The sequence below is a fragment of the Rhododendron vialii genome, chromosome 8a (assembly GCF_030253575.1).
Source record: "Rhododendron vialii isolate Sample 1 chromosome 8a, ASM3025357v1".
In the NCBI taxonomy this organism is placed as follows: Eukaryota; Viridiplantae; Streptophyta; class Magnoliopsida; order Ericales; family Ericaceae; genus Rhododendron; species Rhododendron vialii.
In genome coordinates, this window is record NC_080564.1 from 23114106 (window position 1) to 23127808 (window position 13703).

General features: G+C 39.8%; 1 protein-coding gene and 2 long non-coding RNA genes across 4 annotated transcripts; all 3 read left to right on the forward strand.

The window, feature by feature from the left end:
- Positions 1 to 1234: 1234 nt before the first annotated feature.
- LOC131299152 (uncharacterized) lies at positions 1235 to 12734 on the forward strand. Of its 2 annotated transcripts, XM_058324746.1 has the most exons (7): positions 1804 to 2031; positions 2434 to 2613; positions 4436 to 4489; positions 8708 to 8781; positions 10463 to 10580; positions 11492 to 11550; positions 12291 to 12734. In XM_058324746.1, exons 2-7 carry the CDS (start codon positions 2473 to 2475, stop codon positions 12367 to 12369), a joined length of 525 nt encoding a protein of 174 aa, XP_058180729.1. In that variant the 5' UTR covers positions 1804 to 2031; positions 2434 to 2472; the 3' UTR covers positions 12370 to 12734. The 2 variants fall into 2 exon arrangements, with proteins under 2 accessions (XP_058180730.1, XP_058180729.1); XM_058324747.1 differs by lacking the exon at positions 8708 to 8781 and having other exon boundaries at positions 1235 to 2613; positions 10434 to 10580.
- Positions 8788 to 9678, forward strand: LOC131299154 (uncharacterized). The gene is made up of 2 exons (XR_009190640.1): positions 8788 to 8930; positions 8999 to 9678. It is a non-coding gene; the product is annotated as an uncharacterized LOC131299154 (long non-coding RNA).
- LOC131299153 (uncharacterized) lies at positions 11557 to 11981 on the forward strand. The gene is made up of 2 exons (XR_009190639.1): positions 11557 to 11903; positions 11935 to 11981. It is a non-coding gene; the product is annotated as an uncharacterized LOC131299153 (long non-coding RNA).
- Positions 12735 to 13703: the final 969 nt, after the last annotated feature.

The window sequence follows — 13703 nt, forward strand, 5'->3', positions numbered from 1 at the left end:
ATCGAAGTTGGATATCGCCTTAAGCGGAGTAAATAACCAAACAAGAGGTCTAGCTACTCAAGATCATCCACTAGAGCCTCGCAATTAAGCTTTACCAGCTAATCGGCTATGACCAACCTTCAGACAGAGAGAGCAACACAAATCCTCCATTGCGGCAGCCAAAAGAACACCAGAAGCCCCACACAGGGTAGGAAAAACTCCCATTAAAGGGAGAGAACCGAAAGTGATATATATGTCTAATTAGATATCTACATAATTAATTGGGTAAGGATCAATTAGGTAAGGTTCAAAGCTTAATTTGAGGGTTTTACTTTATTTTTCAAGAACAACAGCAGATGATATGATTAATCTTAGTCAAAATATATCAAGTAGAAGAGTTGTCTCTAGACAAGAAACCAAGGATTCATGACAGTGGCACATCTGGAGAGCATCTGATCTGGGTCTTCTTTTTTGTATTTTATTTTTTGAAAACAGATTTTGTTATTCGTATCATTGTTTTTTGGATTTAGATTTTGTGGGTGCTTGCTTTCTAGGGTTTTGATTTCTAGCATCGTTTTTCATACAATTACTACCAACCGGTGCCTTCCATTAAAACGAATGGATTTTTGTGTAAAAAAAAAAATTGGGCCAAAATGTTCTGATTCCAAAATTCCCAATACACTCTGTTTGCTAATTTGAGGGATTTGTGTTTGATCTGGTAGTTGGTGAAAAAGGGAATTGAGGAGGAAGGAGAAACGTTGAGAGAGCTGAGATTTTCTTCCCAAACCCCTTTCCGTTTGGAGTTTCCGTTTTCTAATCCGTTTGTGTTGTTATTGCCAAACGGCGTGTTTTGTGTTAAGAAGAGTGTCTTGGTTTTTGCCGTTGGATCTCTCCATCTGTGTGGTATCTCTCTTCCAGTAAAATCCTCACACGATTTTCATAGAGGTTCTAGATTCCTAAAGTGGTAGCAATTCTCTTTCATATAAAGCTACAAATTAATGCCTGAAAAAAAAGTAGACTATAGTTAGTTTCCTGAAAAATTCATCATTGTGAGGCTGTCGATGACTCCAGCTAAGTAAATAACTTAGGCTATTTCATTAGGGCTTCAGCTAGGGCAAGCAAGGGAGAGCGGTATCACGAATGACCATAGTCCTAGCGGTTAGCATGGAAGGATGTCTCTCAAAGGTTGAGATTTTATAATTCATTAAGTTAGGTTAGTAATTGAAATTGATCGCTCGCTACTTTAATTGTTTTTTTTTTTTTTTAACTTCAACCACATTGTACATGGTGTCATACAACCTGACTAAGTTCAATCCTGCCGAAGAGGAAGCTAAAGAACCTTGGTTGCTGCATGTTTAGTCAATCTGACTAATTTAAATCGACTTTATTTTGAGAGCTTCAAAGTTTATTTGGAAATTGTAGGAGTAATATTTTGACATATTCAAAAACTTAAAATTTAATTCGATATAGTTGTAATATGATGACATATGCTTTTGAAAGGATGACACAGTAAATCTATGAATTTTTTTTGGGAAAATTTATTTTTAAATGTTTTATTAATATTCTGAAAATCAGAGCGTTACATGTATAATTGAGGGGACTAACACGATTGGGTATGCGTGGTCCACTTTAAGTCTCATATGGATGATCCGTTCAATAATTTCATGATTTTGAAAATCTGAATGAAAAATGAAATATTGGATTAAGCAACTGCATAGATTGAACCTCGTTTTATAAAAAAAAATATTAAACGGCTCGAATCATCTGTATTTGACCGGGGTGGCTCAGTGTAGCCATTGGTAATTTGGTATCAATCCCGTCGGTGCAAGTAGCACGGTTCATTTTGTTGACTCTAAACAATCGATCCGTTTGCACCATCTCCGGTCCAAAAATTCGATCGCCACCTGCAGCTCCATCACAGTCCAAACTCGAACAACGTCCATCTCTCTACCAGTCCAAACCTCTAGCGTCGCAGGTGCCGCACAGCACATCGAGCCTCGCCGCGGACTCCAGCAAAGCTTCGTATTTCTCTCTCCAGCCCCAAAGTAAAAGGTATTTCTCTCTCTCTCTCTCTGGGGTTGCATCGGCGATTTAAGGGGTAGGTTGCAGCGGTGATGGTGGGTTGAGGACACGAAGTGGTGGTGCGGCGGCGGCGAGAGGAGCGGCGTAGCTGGGATTGGCAACCTCTTCCTTCCTCACGGAATCTCACCAATTTTGGTGAGAAAGAAACTGGGCTCTTTAAAGGGTTCTGCTCTCCCACCGTCCCACGATCTCTCACCCTCTCCCACCGTTTCTCACCTTTCTGATCATCCAAACGTGAGAGAGAGTCCCCTCTCCCTCTCCCTCTCCCTCAGTTTCTTTTCTCTTGTCCTTAAATTCTTTAATCCAAACGAGCTGTTAGATCGGTTTACGGTACACCGGTAAACATATTCAGAGAGAGAGAGAGAGAGAGAGAGAGAGAGAGAGAAGTTATCAGATTGAGTTTGGTGGGGGATGGACAAGATGAATCAAGCTTTTGAGAAGGTAAAGATTCTGGTGGGGATGGAGGTGGAAGACGAACTCCCAGCTGAAGATGAGACTTCTTTTGCCTTCTTGGACGACTTCAACCGCAACTGCACATTGTCCACCAAACAGGTTCTCTCTCTCTCTCTCTCTCTCTCTCTCTCTCTCTCTCTCTCTCTCTCTCTCTCTCTCTCTCTCTCTCTCTCCACATGCACGCGCACACATAGACAAACGCGTATAGATTTACTTAGGTGCAGCAATGTCTTCAGTTTGTCATTGTTCTGTATTCCTATATCATATCAAATGTTAGAGTGTATGACTCAGATCTAGATTACTTATACTCCATATCAGTGTTGTAAATTGTGAAATGTTTATAGAAAGAGAAATGTTTAGGTTTAATGTGTTTTTATCTGCCCAATTTTTAGTCGACTGTAAAGATCGAGTGAATTATCCAGATAAATTTGGAGAGATCAGTCGGATACTTAACATTGTTATCAAAACAACAGAAACTTCTCTCCTTTGCTAGCCATTTCCAGATCTTTACTAATTGGTTGCTGGTATTAATCCCGGTCAAAACACTACCTAGGCCTAAATTTTGAACTCTTGAAGAGGAAGATTGATACTGGGTGAGTTCAAGGTCACAAAAGTTTTCCGTACATGAATTTTTTGAGTTTTTCCTGTTTCCTTTTTTTTTTTTTGTTATGTTATCGGTGCCTTGTAGTGGGGAAAAACGGGTAAGAGAAATGAATAACGAATTTTTTTGGGACCTCTGCACTGAGATGTTTCTTATATGCTTGATGCCGTCACCTTGTTTGGGAACTCTTGTAACCTAGTTTGGCGGCTGACAATGAAAGTACAATAACTAATGGTTGTTAATGAAGTCCCGAGGCAGATAAATTTTTCAAGTGGCCTTAGAACAAGGCAAAAAATTGGCTTTTTGCACAACGTTGGCAACTTGATTAATGGTTACTAAAGAAACAGAGAAGGGAAAAGAAACTTGGTGGTTGTGATTCAAAGTTTTCAGAGATGAAGGCGCAAGGCGAGGCTGTTGACCTCTCATTAGGCGAGTCATAAGCCTCAAGGTGTTGATGCATAAGCCTTTGGAGTTTCTACTTTTGTATTATAAAAAATAAAATTTATTAAAAATCCCAAAGAAAGAGGGTATTGTGTTTGCACCAAACAAAAGTGCCTCTCACAAAAAAGCATGTTAAAGCATAAAAAAATAGTGCATTAATAGATCCTACTTTTAAAAGCATTCTAAATCGTCTTGCAAATACACGAAAACCCTTCGTCTTCATCCTAAACACTTTGTGGAACCGACTCTTCTGATGCCTTTGCTATCCGTCATCTAGGCGAAAAAGGCGTGCAAAGCTTACACATCTGTATGCCTCCAATGGACGGGCGAACACCTGTGTGGTTCTCTGCCCAAAAATCAACGCTTAGGGGTGTTTTTGCTATTCCTTGCCTCAAGACGAGCCTCAAAGCGAGCCCCAGAATTGCCTTTGGAAACATGGATATAAACATAGGGCTGCTATAATAAGTTTGCCTGGGCCCCACAATGTGTAGGGCTGGTCCTATAGCTAGAAACCCTTTGTCTTATAGGTGCATCTTGCATACTAATATCGGAATGAAACAAAATTTACATATCAAATTATGGATAACATTATACTTACCAAAGTGTGCCGAGAGTGTTCCCCACTTGTTTGACTACAAAAGAAATAAGAAACATATCAGATGCATAGTTTGGTGCGCCAGACACGTTTCGGAGTGTCTCTAAAAGTGTTGTCGTCTGATACGGATACTAGAGACCACTAGACGTGCCAGTACTTCTTAGGATTGAGCTGTTGTCTTTTTCTTTTCTCTCTCTTTTTTTAATGATGTTTAGGTATGTTTCCTGCAAGATCCGTGGTGAACTTCGAATAACTGCTCTCTCTCTTGCTCTCGTGTTAAACAGAGGCTTCACGGTTTTGTGATATGCTTGGTTGCTGGTTTAACATGCACACTCTTGGTAAGTTTATCTAATCTGCAGTTCCCTTGCTGCTCTGTCTAAGTGCTGCATAATTTAAACTTCCGTCCTATATTGTGCGTGAAACTCTCTTTGGCTGTCTAGTCTATATATGTTTTACGCTTGAATCCTTAATATCATGGCCTTGATAGTGATGAAAAGTTTTGTTGTATGAATGTCTAGCCCTTTTGTTGCAAGTGGCTACATGACGCAGATGTAATGAGTGAAGTTATTGAACTCGAGCATTGTTATTCAGAACCTTATACTATCAATCAAAGAAAAAGTAGATGTTCAGCCATAAGGTATCAATTTCTGAAGAGGGACCTGCATTGGGAGTAGGATAGCCCCCTTTGTAAACTGTATCAACAGTGATGTATGCACAATAACAACATATAACAAGTGGTTTTTTGTCTATGAGTTATCTAACAGGTTTCAAAATCGTCTATGTATTATTTTTCGCGTCAATTTCGATCTTACATCAGGAATTATTTTTGAATGCCAGCCTTGCCGCCAATTTAGTCAAGGAAAATGTTGATGTGGTTTACGGTTGCTTAGGTGGAGATGATATGAGGCACCTCCTGGTATAAAATAGTATCACACAAATCAATACCTTAGAAAACCTAATACCTTAGCGCAAACCTATCAAAAACCCACCTAATACCCACTCCAAAGACACAAAACAGTATCACCCCCTCATTCGTGCTTTAGAACATTCCACCAACCCAATAAGGAGATTTGACCTCCCCTAAATTGATGGTAAGGGTGACTTTGAAAATGGTTCATATTCATAATGTAAGGACAAAATTGATGTGCGTATAAGGACGGTTGTGAAACCAGATTTTTCTTTGCGGGAAAAATAAGTTCTAATTGTATTGAAGTGTTAAAACATCCAAGTCAAAACCAATTGGCAATAAGTGGAGAGGCCGCCTAGGCTCATATACTAGTTTTGGAGGAGATAATTAACCAACGTGGGACAAACCACAACACTCCCCTGTATGTGCGGCCCCCGACTCGCACGTGGAGAGTTAAACAAACGATCCGTAACGCATGGATTACAACAATCAACGGTGCACTTATAGCACAAACAAGCGGGAACAAATTCTATGAAATCCTAGCTTTGATAACATGTTAAAGCATCCAACTCAAAACCAATTGGCAATGAGTGGAGAGGCTGGCCAGGCTCATATACTAGTTTTGGAAGAGATAATTAACCAATGTGGGATAAGCTCCATCATGAAGTATGAGCAAATTTATTTCGAATGGGTTTAGTTTTGTATTTGTAGTACTTGACAAAACGTCTTTGGAGACGAGTGCCACAATGCCCTAATAAGTAAAACTAGCAACCTGATCACAATGCTTCTTTTGAAGTGCTTATCATATCAGGGTTCCACGATTCTTAAGGGTTATGTTGTAATGGGCTTTGAAGCCAACTCTGAAAGGCTTTCATTTCCTTTTCTCCATTTGTGTAAATAATTACAGGAATAAGCTACGCAGGCATCTGAAAAGTCTTGATCAAATTGTATATAGAGAACCATTGCAAGGATTAGTGATGTAGACCAATACAACAACAACAACAGAACCCATGGTGTCCCCAATCATTGGGGGTATGGGCGGGAGAGGATTGGAGTATGCAGACCAATCAAGAATAAAATTTAAAACGAAGAACCTAGGCATCCCTGTACCGAAGGAACTGTAGACATCCCTGTGCCTAAGTATGTAATGATATTTCATCGACTAACTGAATTAAAAGAATACATACTTTAAATAGGTCTTCAAAAGATAATAAAATGAACATAAACTAGATTCATTGAAAGTTCTCTGAAAATAACAACTAAAACTACTAGGTAAAATCCTATATTAAGAGATAATGACCGCATTAAACAATTGTCCTCCAGGATCAAATATGAATAGCTCGTAGGTAGGGCCCAAGGAGTACTCTTGTCTCTTAACCTATCAATTAGATATGCACCTTATTAGGCTAGTCCAAAGCCCATACAAAGCTAGCCACGAACCTGAAGTGGAAGTTCGAGGGTTGCTCAATGAGAAGAAATGTTCAAGGTTCAAGAGTTGCTCATTGAGAAGAAATATTGATGGTAAGACTATCACATTTAGGGAGGCTACCAGGAAGATTTTGGGCAATGAGGAGCTTGAAGCTGGATGTTGTGTCTTGACCTTTGAGAAGTTGCAACCAAACCGTAATGCTTTCATTCGCCAGACAACCCTTGGGACACATCATGAAAATTGTTCCAAATCCAGTACAATCCTGTCAAGCTAAGAAGTACGAACACATCTATCAGCCTCACATATAAATGTCTAACAAGTGGTGGACACGACTTGATCAGACACTCCAGATACGTACAATATTCCTTTTAGTTTGTTAGTTGGACGTGTTGCAAAGGTTGGGGAGACGTTATTAAGTTAGAATGCAATTATACAAATCTTGGGTAGGATCACAATTGTCGTGTATGGTTAGTTGTTGGAAGACTTTTATGGTGATGGTTATTTGTTTATCATTACACGGCTAATGTTGTGGGTTTTATTTCATACTTGTGATTTGATAGACTTCGTGTTTGAGTCTTTTATATGAATTTGTAATGTTGTGCTATTCTATGCTTTTTGATTTGTCGTTGTTTCACTGACATGTTCGTGTGTGTCTTAATTTTTTGGAAAAATCATGGTCTCATGTGTTTCTTATTTCTCAAGCATTGCCAATTGTAACGTAAATAGAAATTTGAAGTGCAATTTATTTATTCCTCTCACTCTCCCTTCCCTGCTTAACCGCCAGCACGATCAACTACCCTAGCTGTTAAAGAATATATAACAAGTGCGGAAACGGGTGGTTCAGGTTACCTCTCGCGAACTTTAACCGAACCAGACCTTGGTGGATGGATTACGAACCCTCGATCACGTACTAAATCAGCAACAAACTCCTGCGATGGAGTGATACTCTGAGGATCATGTATCACCCTCAATTCCACGGTGCAAAAGCTCGGATTGCTCTTTAATGGTGTAGAGAGAGAACTATCGAAGAGCGAGAACTATTGAAGAGAGAGAGAGTTTCCCAGAACTCTATATTTTTGTATATCTCTTGTGTATATTCTTGTCTGTATCTTTATGAACATTCTGCAGGAATTAAATAGAGAGAGAGCATCCTAGATGCTTTAAAAGTCCTCTAATCCTAAGAGACGAGGATTACTTCAACCTCTTCTATCTTATCTCCAAGTTGAGATAGAACTCTCTAGTATTGGGTCACCGAGTCATGCCCACATGAGCGACCCGATTTGGTCCTGGACCAGGCCCCAAATTCCAACGCTAGCCAACCACCATCGTCAGCCATTGTCACACCTTCCGACCCACGCAAAACCACTCTCCACACTGTTTGAAACAGTGAAACTTGTCCCCAGGCCCTGGGAAGCACCCAACCATGGCCTACCACCATCAACAACCGCATCACTTAACCACCTTGACTGGGTTTGTGGAATTGACTGAAGCTTCACTCGAGTGAATCTCACTGCAACACTGGTCAACAAGAGCAAAGAACCACCACCGCCTACAACTGAGCAAATGTATCTCATTGTTTATGCCATCTCTCTCTCTCTCTCCCTCTCCCTCTCCATGAATACCATTTCTTCATGTATGCATGGATTTACATTGTGGGTTTGAGACCAAAAGCTATCAGTAGCTGGAGTGGAACCTGTTTTATTTAGATACTCATCAGCAGCAAAGGTCAAGGCAGGAGCCATACCGTCCATCCGTCCTGAAGATCGAGTAGTCATTTATTGTTTATTTTGAATGACATGAATGCTTATAGCCTCTGAGTCTTTGACTAAACCTGTTGTTTTATGAAATCATGTGTCAATTAGTTTTCAAGTGTTTTTGATTTTGGCTTTGTTCCATTGATAACTTATGTGATGTACACTTGAAACTTCTGGATTTGTTCCATTGACAACTTCTGTGATTTCCTTGAAACTTCTGGATTTGTTCCATTGACAACTTCTGTGATTTCCTTGAAACTTTTTGTCGTTTTCTCCAGCTTGCAATATTTAACTTGTGCTATTTCACAATAGAGTAGGTATCACATGGTTATGCTATTTAATGGTTCTTTTTGGTTTAGAGCACACTGTATGATAACTATCTGGTTGGATGGTTTTTATTTGGTTTGGAACAAAATTTAATGCCTTCGAATACTAATTTCCCTTTCTCCCCCTGCGTGGATTGCAGTCTTTCCTTGTTTTCTTCAATCCCATCAAGTTTGGAATAACTTTCACCTTTGGCAATTTGCTCTCGCTGGGGAGGTTTGTGTTTAGATTTGTGCAACTCTGTACTTCTTGCCATTATTTCCATGTCTTAGTTCTAATATTAATATTGTATCACAAACCGTTATTAAATTATTTCCAATCAATGTAACTAGTTCTAGTTTCCAGTAATAGAGATCTTCATTGCAGTTTTGGTATATTCTATTGAAATTTTAATGAATTCATTCATCCTCACACGGTCATCATGTTCAGCCAGTAAGTTCACCTACTTTCTCCAGCCTTGACTTGTTCCCCTGTTTGCTATCATGTTTTCCCTTATTTGCTTTGACTGCCGTTACATCTCCTCCTAGTTATTGTCCAAACCTCAAATCACTTTGAAGCAAAACCAGTAGAGATGTGAGGTATATTTTATTGAAGCTTGGATGAATTTGTTCATCCTTTCAGGTTCATCATGTTCAGCCGGTAAGTTCGTCTAATCTCTCCAGTCTTGACTACTTTCCCTGTTTGGCTTCATCTTTTCCCTTGTCTTGAGTGGAGTTACTGTGAACGAAATCGCATTGGGAAAATGACGGCCAATGACGTGTTTTGATAATTAATACCCGCCAAGGACATGCTGAGAACATTTGTTAATGCTGAAAATGTCCTTGGCGGATATTAATTATCAAAACACGTCTTGGGCTGTCATTTTCCCAATTGCATTTACCTCCTAGTCATTGTCCCAAACCTCAAATTACTTTGAACGAAAACCACTATAGATGTGAGAGCATTGTGATAGCTTATTTAAACTGTTCAGCCCGATTTTCATTGTTTTCGACGTCCTAGCTTTAATAGTCAATTTCAACTAGTGTACTTGTAACATGCATGGTAACATGTATATTTTATAACAAAGTATAACATACCCACACTTCATTCGTTTCACTTTTTCCGCTACCAAAACTAATGACAGCAAGATTTTAACCACACTACAAGAAATAAACTATTTATGACTACCACAAGCAGACAAGCTAATGTAAAAGGCCTTTTTCCTGACACACCTTATTGAATATTTTGAGCCTTGCCATTCCCAAACGTCTAGCTGTTATTACTTTACACACCGTGTTACAATCCACTAAAGTCAACTTATTCCTCCCATGATAGGACCTTTTCTGAATGTGGCAGCACAAAGCTGCAAACTTATGGGCTGATTCTGACATAAGCTTTTGGGATACAATGAAATTTAATTTAATTACGTCCACAATTATAAGTGATGACAATCATCGCAAGAGTCTCTCTGTTTATCCATCTTGAATTAAACAACCTACACATTAATACCAATTTCGGAATGTGGAAATTGAAACCAGCCACCTGGCCCACGTGGTAAGGTCTTCCCAATATCACCAAATAGTTGAGTGCAGGACTTGGCTGGTTGAGTTCATTAGATATTCATCTAGGTCTTCGACGTCACTTTTGGTATTATCTTGTCTAAAACTTGAATATATGTGCTAAATTTCATTCTAAAACACAGTTTTCACATTTTGTTTTGGGTTTTGTTTTTGTCTTGGTCTCTTGCTGACAGGGTTTTGATAAATTTTATTGTTTTCCCCTTTGTTTCCCCTTCATGTAAGTAATGACGTGTAAGTAATGAAAGAGCTGTATATACTTATTTATTCGTCATACCTGTAATATAGTCGTTGCGTCTCTATGTATTTCAGATTCTAAGCTGGGGTCTTTTGTATGGCAGCACAGCATTTCTCATAGGCCCGAAACGGCAAGTGACGATGATGCTTGACCCTGTTCGTATTTATGCAACCGCGATATACATTGGAAGCATGATAATTGCAATCTTCTCTGCTCTCTATGTAAGTCCTTGTGCTTTTGTTATATGTTAAAGCATCCAACTCAAAACTAAATGGCAATTAGTGGAGAGGATGCCAAGAGGTCCCAGACTCATACTAGTTTTGGGGGTGATAATTAGTAACCAATGTAGGGCAAGCTCCAACCTTTGCTTTACACACACACACACACCCCTTTGCTTTAAACACTCTTCGTTGCCCCTTTGTTTTACAAGCTGTGTGACAGTGAGCTTCCTATGAGGGATCCCTCATTTTGCTTAGGTGCTGACCTTCCATTTCTAGGTCATATTTTGATGATCCAAACCGTTCAACTTGTTTAAAACATGTTTTTAAGGGCGGTTTTGCTAATCTCTGCCCACTTTTTTTTTTGATCCGAATCTCCGCCCACTAGGCAGAGTATAATGTGCACATGATTCCAAACAAGTTCGCATATCAATGCTTATTTCACGGATATTAATATACTTTCATAAATATCTATACACCTTTCTCGGACATCAATGCACCTTTTACATATTATCCTACACCCTTTGGGCGGAGGTTTCCTTGAAAGGGTATCCGTGAGAAATCAGCTCAAAATATGACCGGGAAGTGCTTCATCCAAAAAGTTTTTCAGAAAACAGTTCCTGTCAAGCTTTATGAAGAACTATTTGGGTCAAGCACTTCTCGGTCATATTTTGAACTGATTTCTCGCGAGTCACGAGTACCCTTAAAAACGTGTTTTAAACAAGTTGAACGTTTTGGATCATCAAAATATGACCCGGAAATGGGAGGTCCCTATGTAAGCCAAATGAGAGATCCCTCATAGGAAGGGGACTGAAATATATAATTTTTTGATAAGTAACTTTTTTTTCATGATAAGTTGCTGCGGGATACTTTTTGTTTTCTCATGTTCATTTCTAGTTTACCATACTGAGCAGGTTCGTAACAAGCTATTGACACTTTTGGCAATCATGTTGGAGTTTGGTGCACTTATTTGGTACGTTAAAAATGTCGTATGTTTCTTTTGTGTTTCTTTCGTATGGGTTGATTATGGATGAATGGGGCTTGACTTGCTTGCATGTGTTTCCATGACATCAAAGAGTATCTATCAAATGATGCTACTTGTTTGAAGTTTAAACATTGGCTCACAAAACTAATATCAAGAAAAAAGCATTGGTGAAAATCTTTTGACCTCTTCCTTCTAGGGCTCTCTTGCTCTCATATATGCAGGAAATACGACACAGCTACACCGATTTCAGCAGCTTTTGTACCATTAACACCTTTTCTTTTCTTTTTATTAGCGAAAAAATAAGTTTCCATATCATTAGGATAACGATACAAAGAAACCCTGTAGCAACACACCAGGGAGCGTCCTGCAAAGAAAACAAGCTCAACCTATCACTACATATCAGCTCACATTTTTTTTTATTTTAAAAAAACAGAAAAGAAAAAAACTCAAATGTTGGTAAGGAACCTACACAAAACCCAAAAAGAACCCGGCCCAAAACAGATCTGTCCAAAGAAAACACCTAAAATGGAAAACCCTAATCCTAAGCAACTGCAGCCTCCACCCCTGACCACCACCGCCACCGCTGCCCCTTAAACCACTGGAAAACACAACCAAACCAAAACTCCGGCCATCACCGTAAACCCTTCATCAATGTCTCTTGACAAACTCTGTGTTCTATTGTATCAATAATTCAATATGCATACCTACCTCTTTCATGTGATTAACAGGTATAGCTTGAGCTACATCCCTTTTGCAAGGTCTATGGTTTCAAAGGTCATGGTAGCTTGCTTTGATACAGAGTTCTGAGCTGATACATACTCGGAAAAGAAATGCAGCTATTGAAGAATATGTTGAGTGCCTAATACAATAAGTCTTCTGAGTCATACACATAATTTGTGGGATGCCTGAGCATAGTCCTTTGAAGATGCAATAGATGTATGACTTGAGCGGATATAAAAGTGACAAGAAATACTTTGAATTTTCTAGTGTAGGTAGACGTTCACTAGCCTTCGGTTTTTCTTTGTTTTATTTGCACATTGTGGCCTTTAGATCCCTGTTTAAGGGATGCTGTGCACAGCAGGTTCTTGTTTGTCTGTTGAGCTGGTTTCCCATTCGGACTATTCTATTTTGAACTATCAATTTTCTAAAGTGTGGTAGTAGTATTTTTCTTAGTATTTTGTAATTGCCAGGCGTGCAGATTTGGCTTTTTTCCAGCCCTTTTTTGTGTGTCCAGATTTCAAGTTTTCTTGCCTTCACATCCAGCAGACTTATCTGAAGGCATTGCATTTTTCTGGAGGCCCTGCTGTGCCTGTGAGTTAATCACAGCTGGGTGAGTTGCGACCCCCTGCGGCGCCGTTTTATGCCTAGTACAATTTTCCACTCCCCAGCCTTTGAGCATTGTTTGACCAGCCACTAATTCCTTCTAAGGTCATTGTTCAACCTAAAATTACTACTATTATCTTCACTCAATGACAACGGGGAACAAGAATTTGAAAATTGGAGCATGCTCTAAACCTTTTTTTGGTACGCCAGAAAAAGAAGACGTTTGCTGCCTTACGATTAGGTAGTTAACATCATTTAGCAGAGTAGATTTCATGTCATGACCCAAATTTAGCGGATTTGAATAACGTGATCGGCCAGTGAGTCCGTCTCACCAAAGGCTTCTATCGAATTTTTTTTTTTTTTAACAAATAGAAATAAAATGCATGTGTCACATGTGGAACTAGGTTTGTACCAATCTTTTACACCTCTACTTTCTTCAATTTCTTAGGCAACAAAGGGTATTTCTAGGAGCCGCCTGGTCTCCTCTTCAACCCTACCCTAGGGTTAGGGTTTCCGCCTCCTTTTTCCACCGCACCACTCCTCTGCGCCTCCTCTCTTCCCCCTCATCCACCTCACCTGCCTATTCTCAATCCCCCATCCCTTTGTCTAGTTTGTGGCCTCTGGTGTTGTGTTTTGGCGATGGGGCTGCCGCCTCTGTGCCCCACCCTCGCCCGTCCCGCTTCCTACCCATAACCGATCGTCATCTCCACCGCCGGCCTTTCCATGGCCCTGCCAGAACTTGCCCTATCCGCTTTCATTTTCCTTTCCCGCCGCCTCCTGCCTCTGATGCCTTTGCTTCACCCCTTTGTCTAGCCGCC

Excerpts from the sequence above, each read along its gene's own strand:
- LOC131299152 (XM_058324746.1), top strand. The coding sequence starts at position 2,473 with ATGGACAAGATGAATCAAGCTTTTGAGAAGGTAAAGATTCTGGTGGGG. Across the intron at positions 4,490-8,707 it reads GTTTAACATGCACACTCTTG|TCTTTCCTTGTTTTCTTCAA; the intron begins GTAAGTTTATCT and ends CGTGGATTGCAG. Across the intron at positions 10,581-11,491 it reads CAATCTTCTCTGCTCTCTAT|GTTCGTAACAAGCTATTGAC; the intron begins GTAAGTCCTTGT and ends CATACTGAGCAG.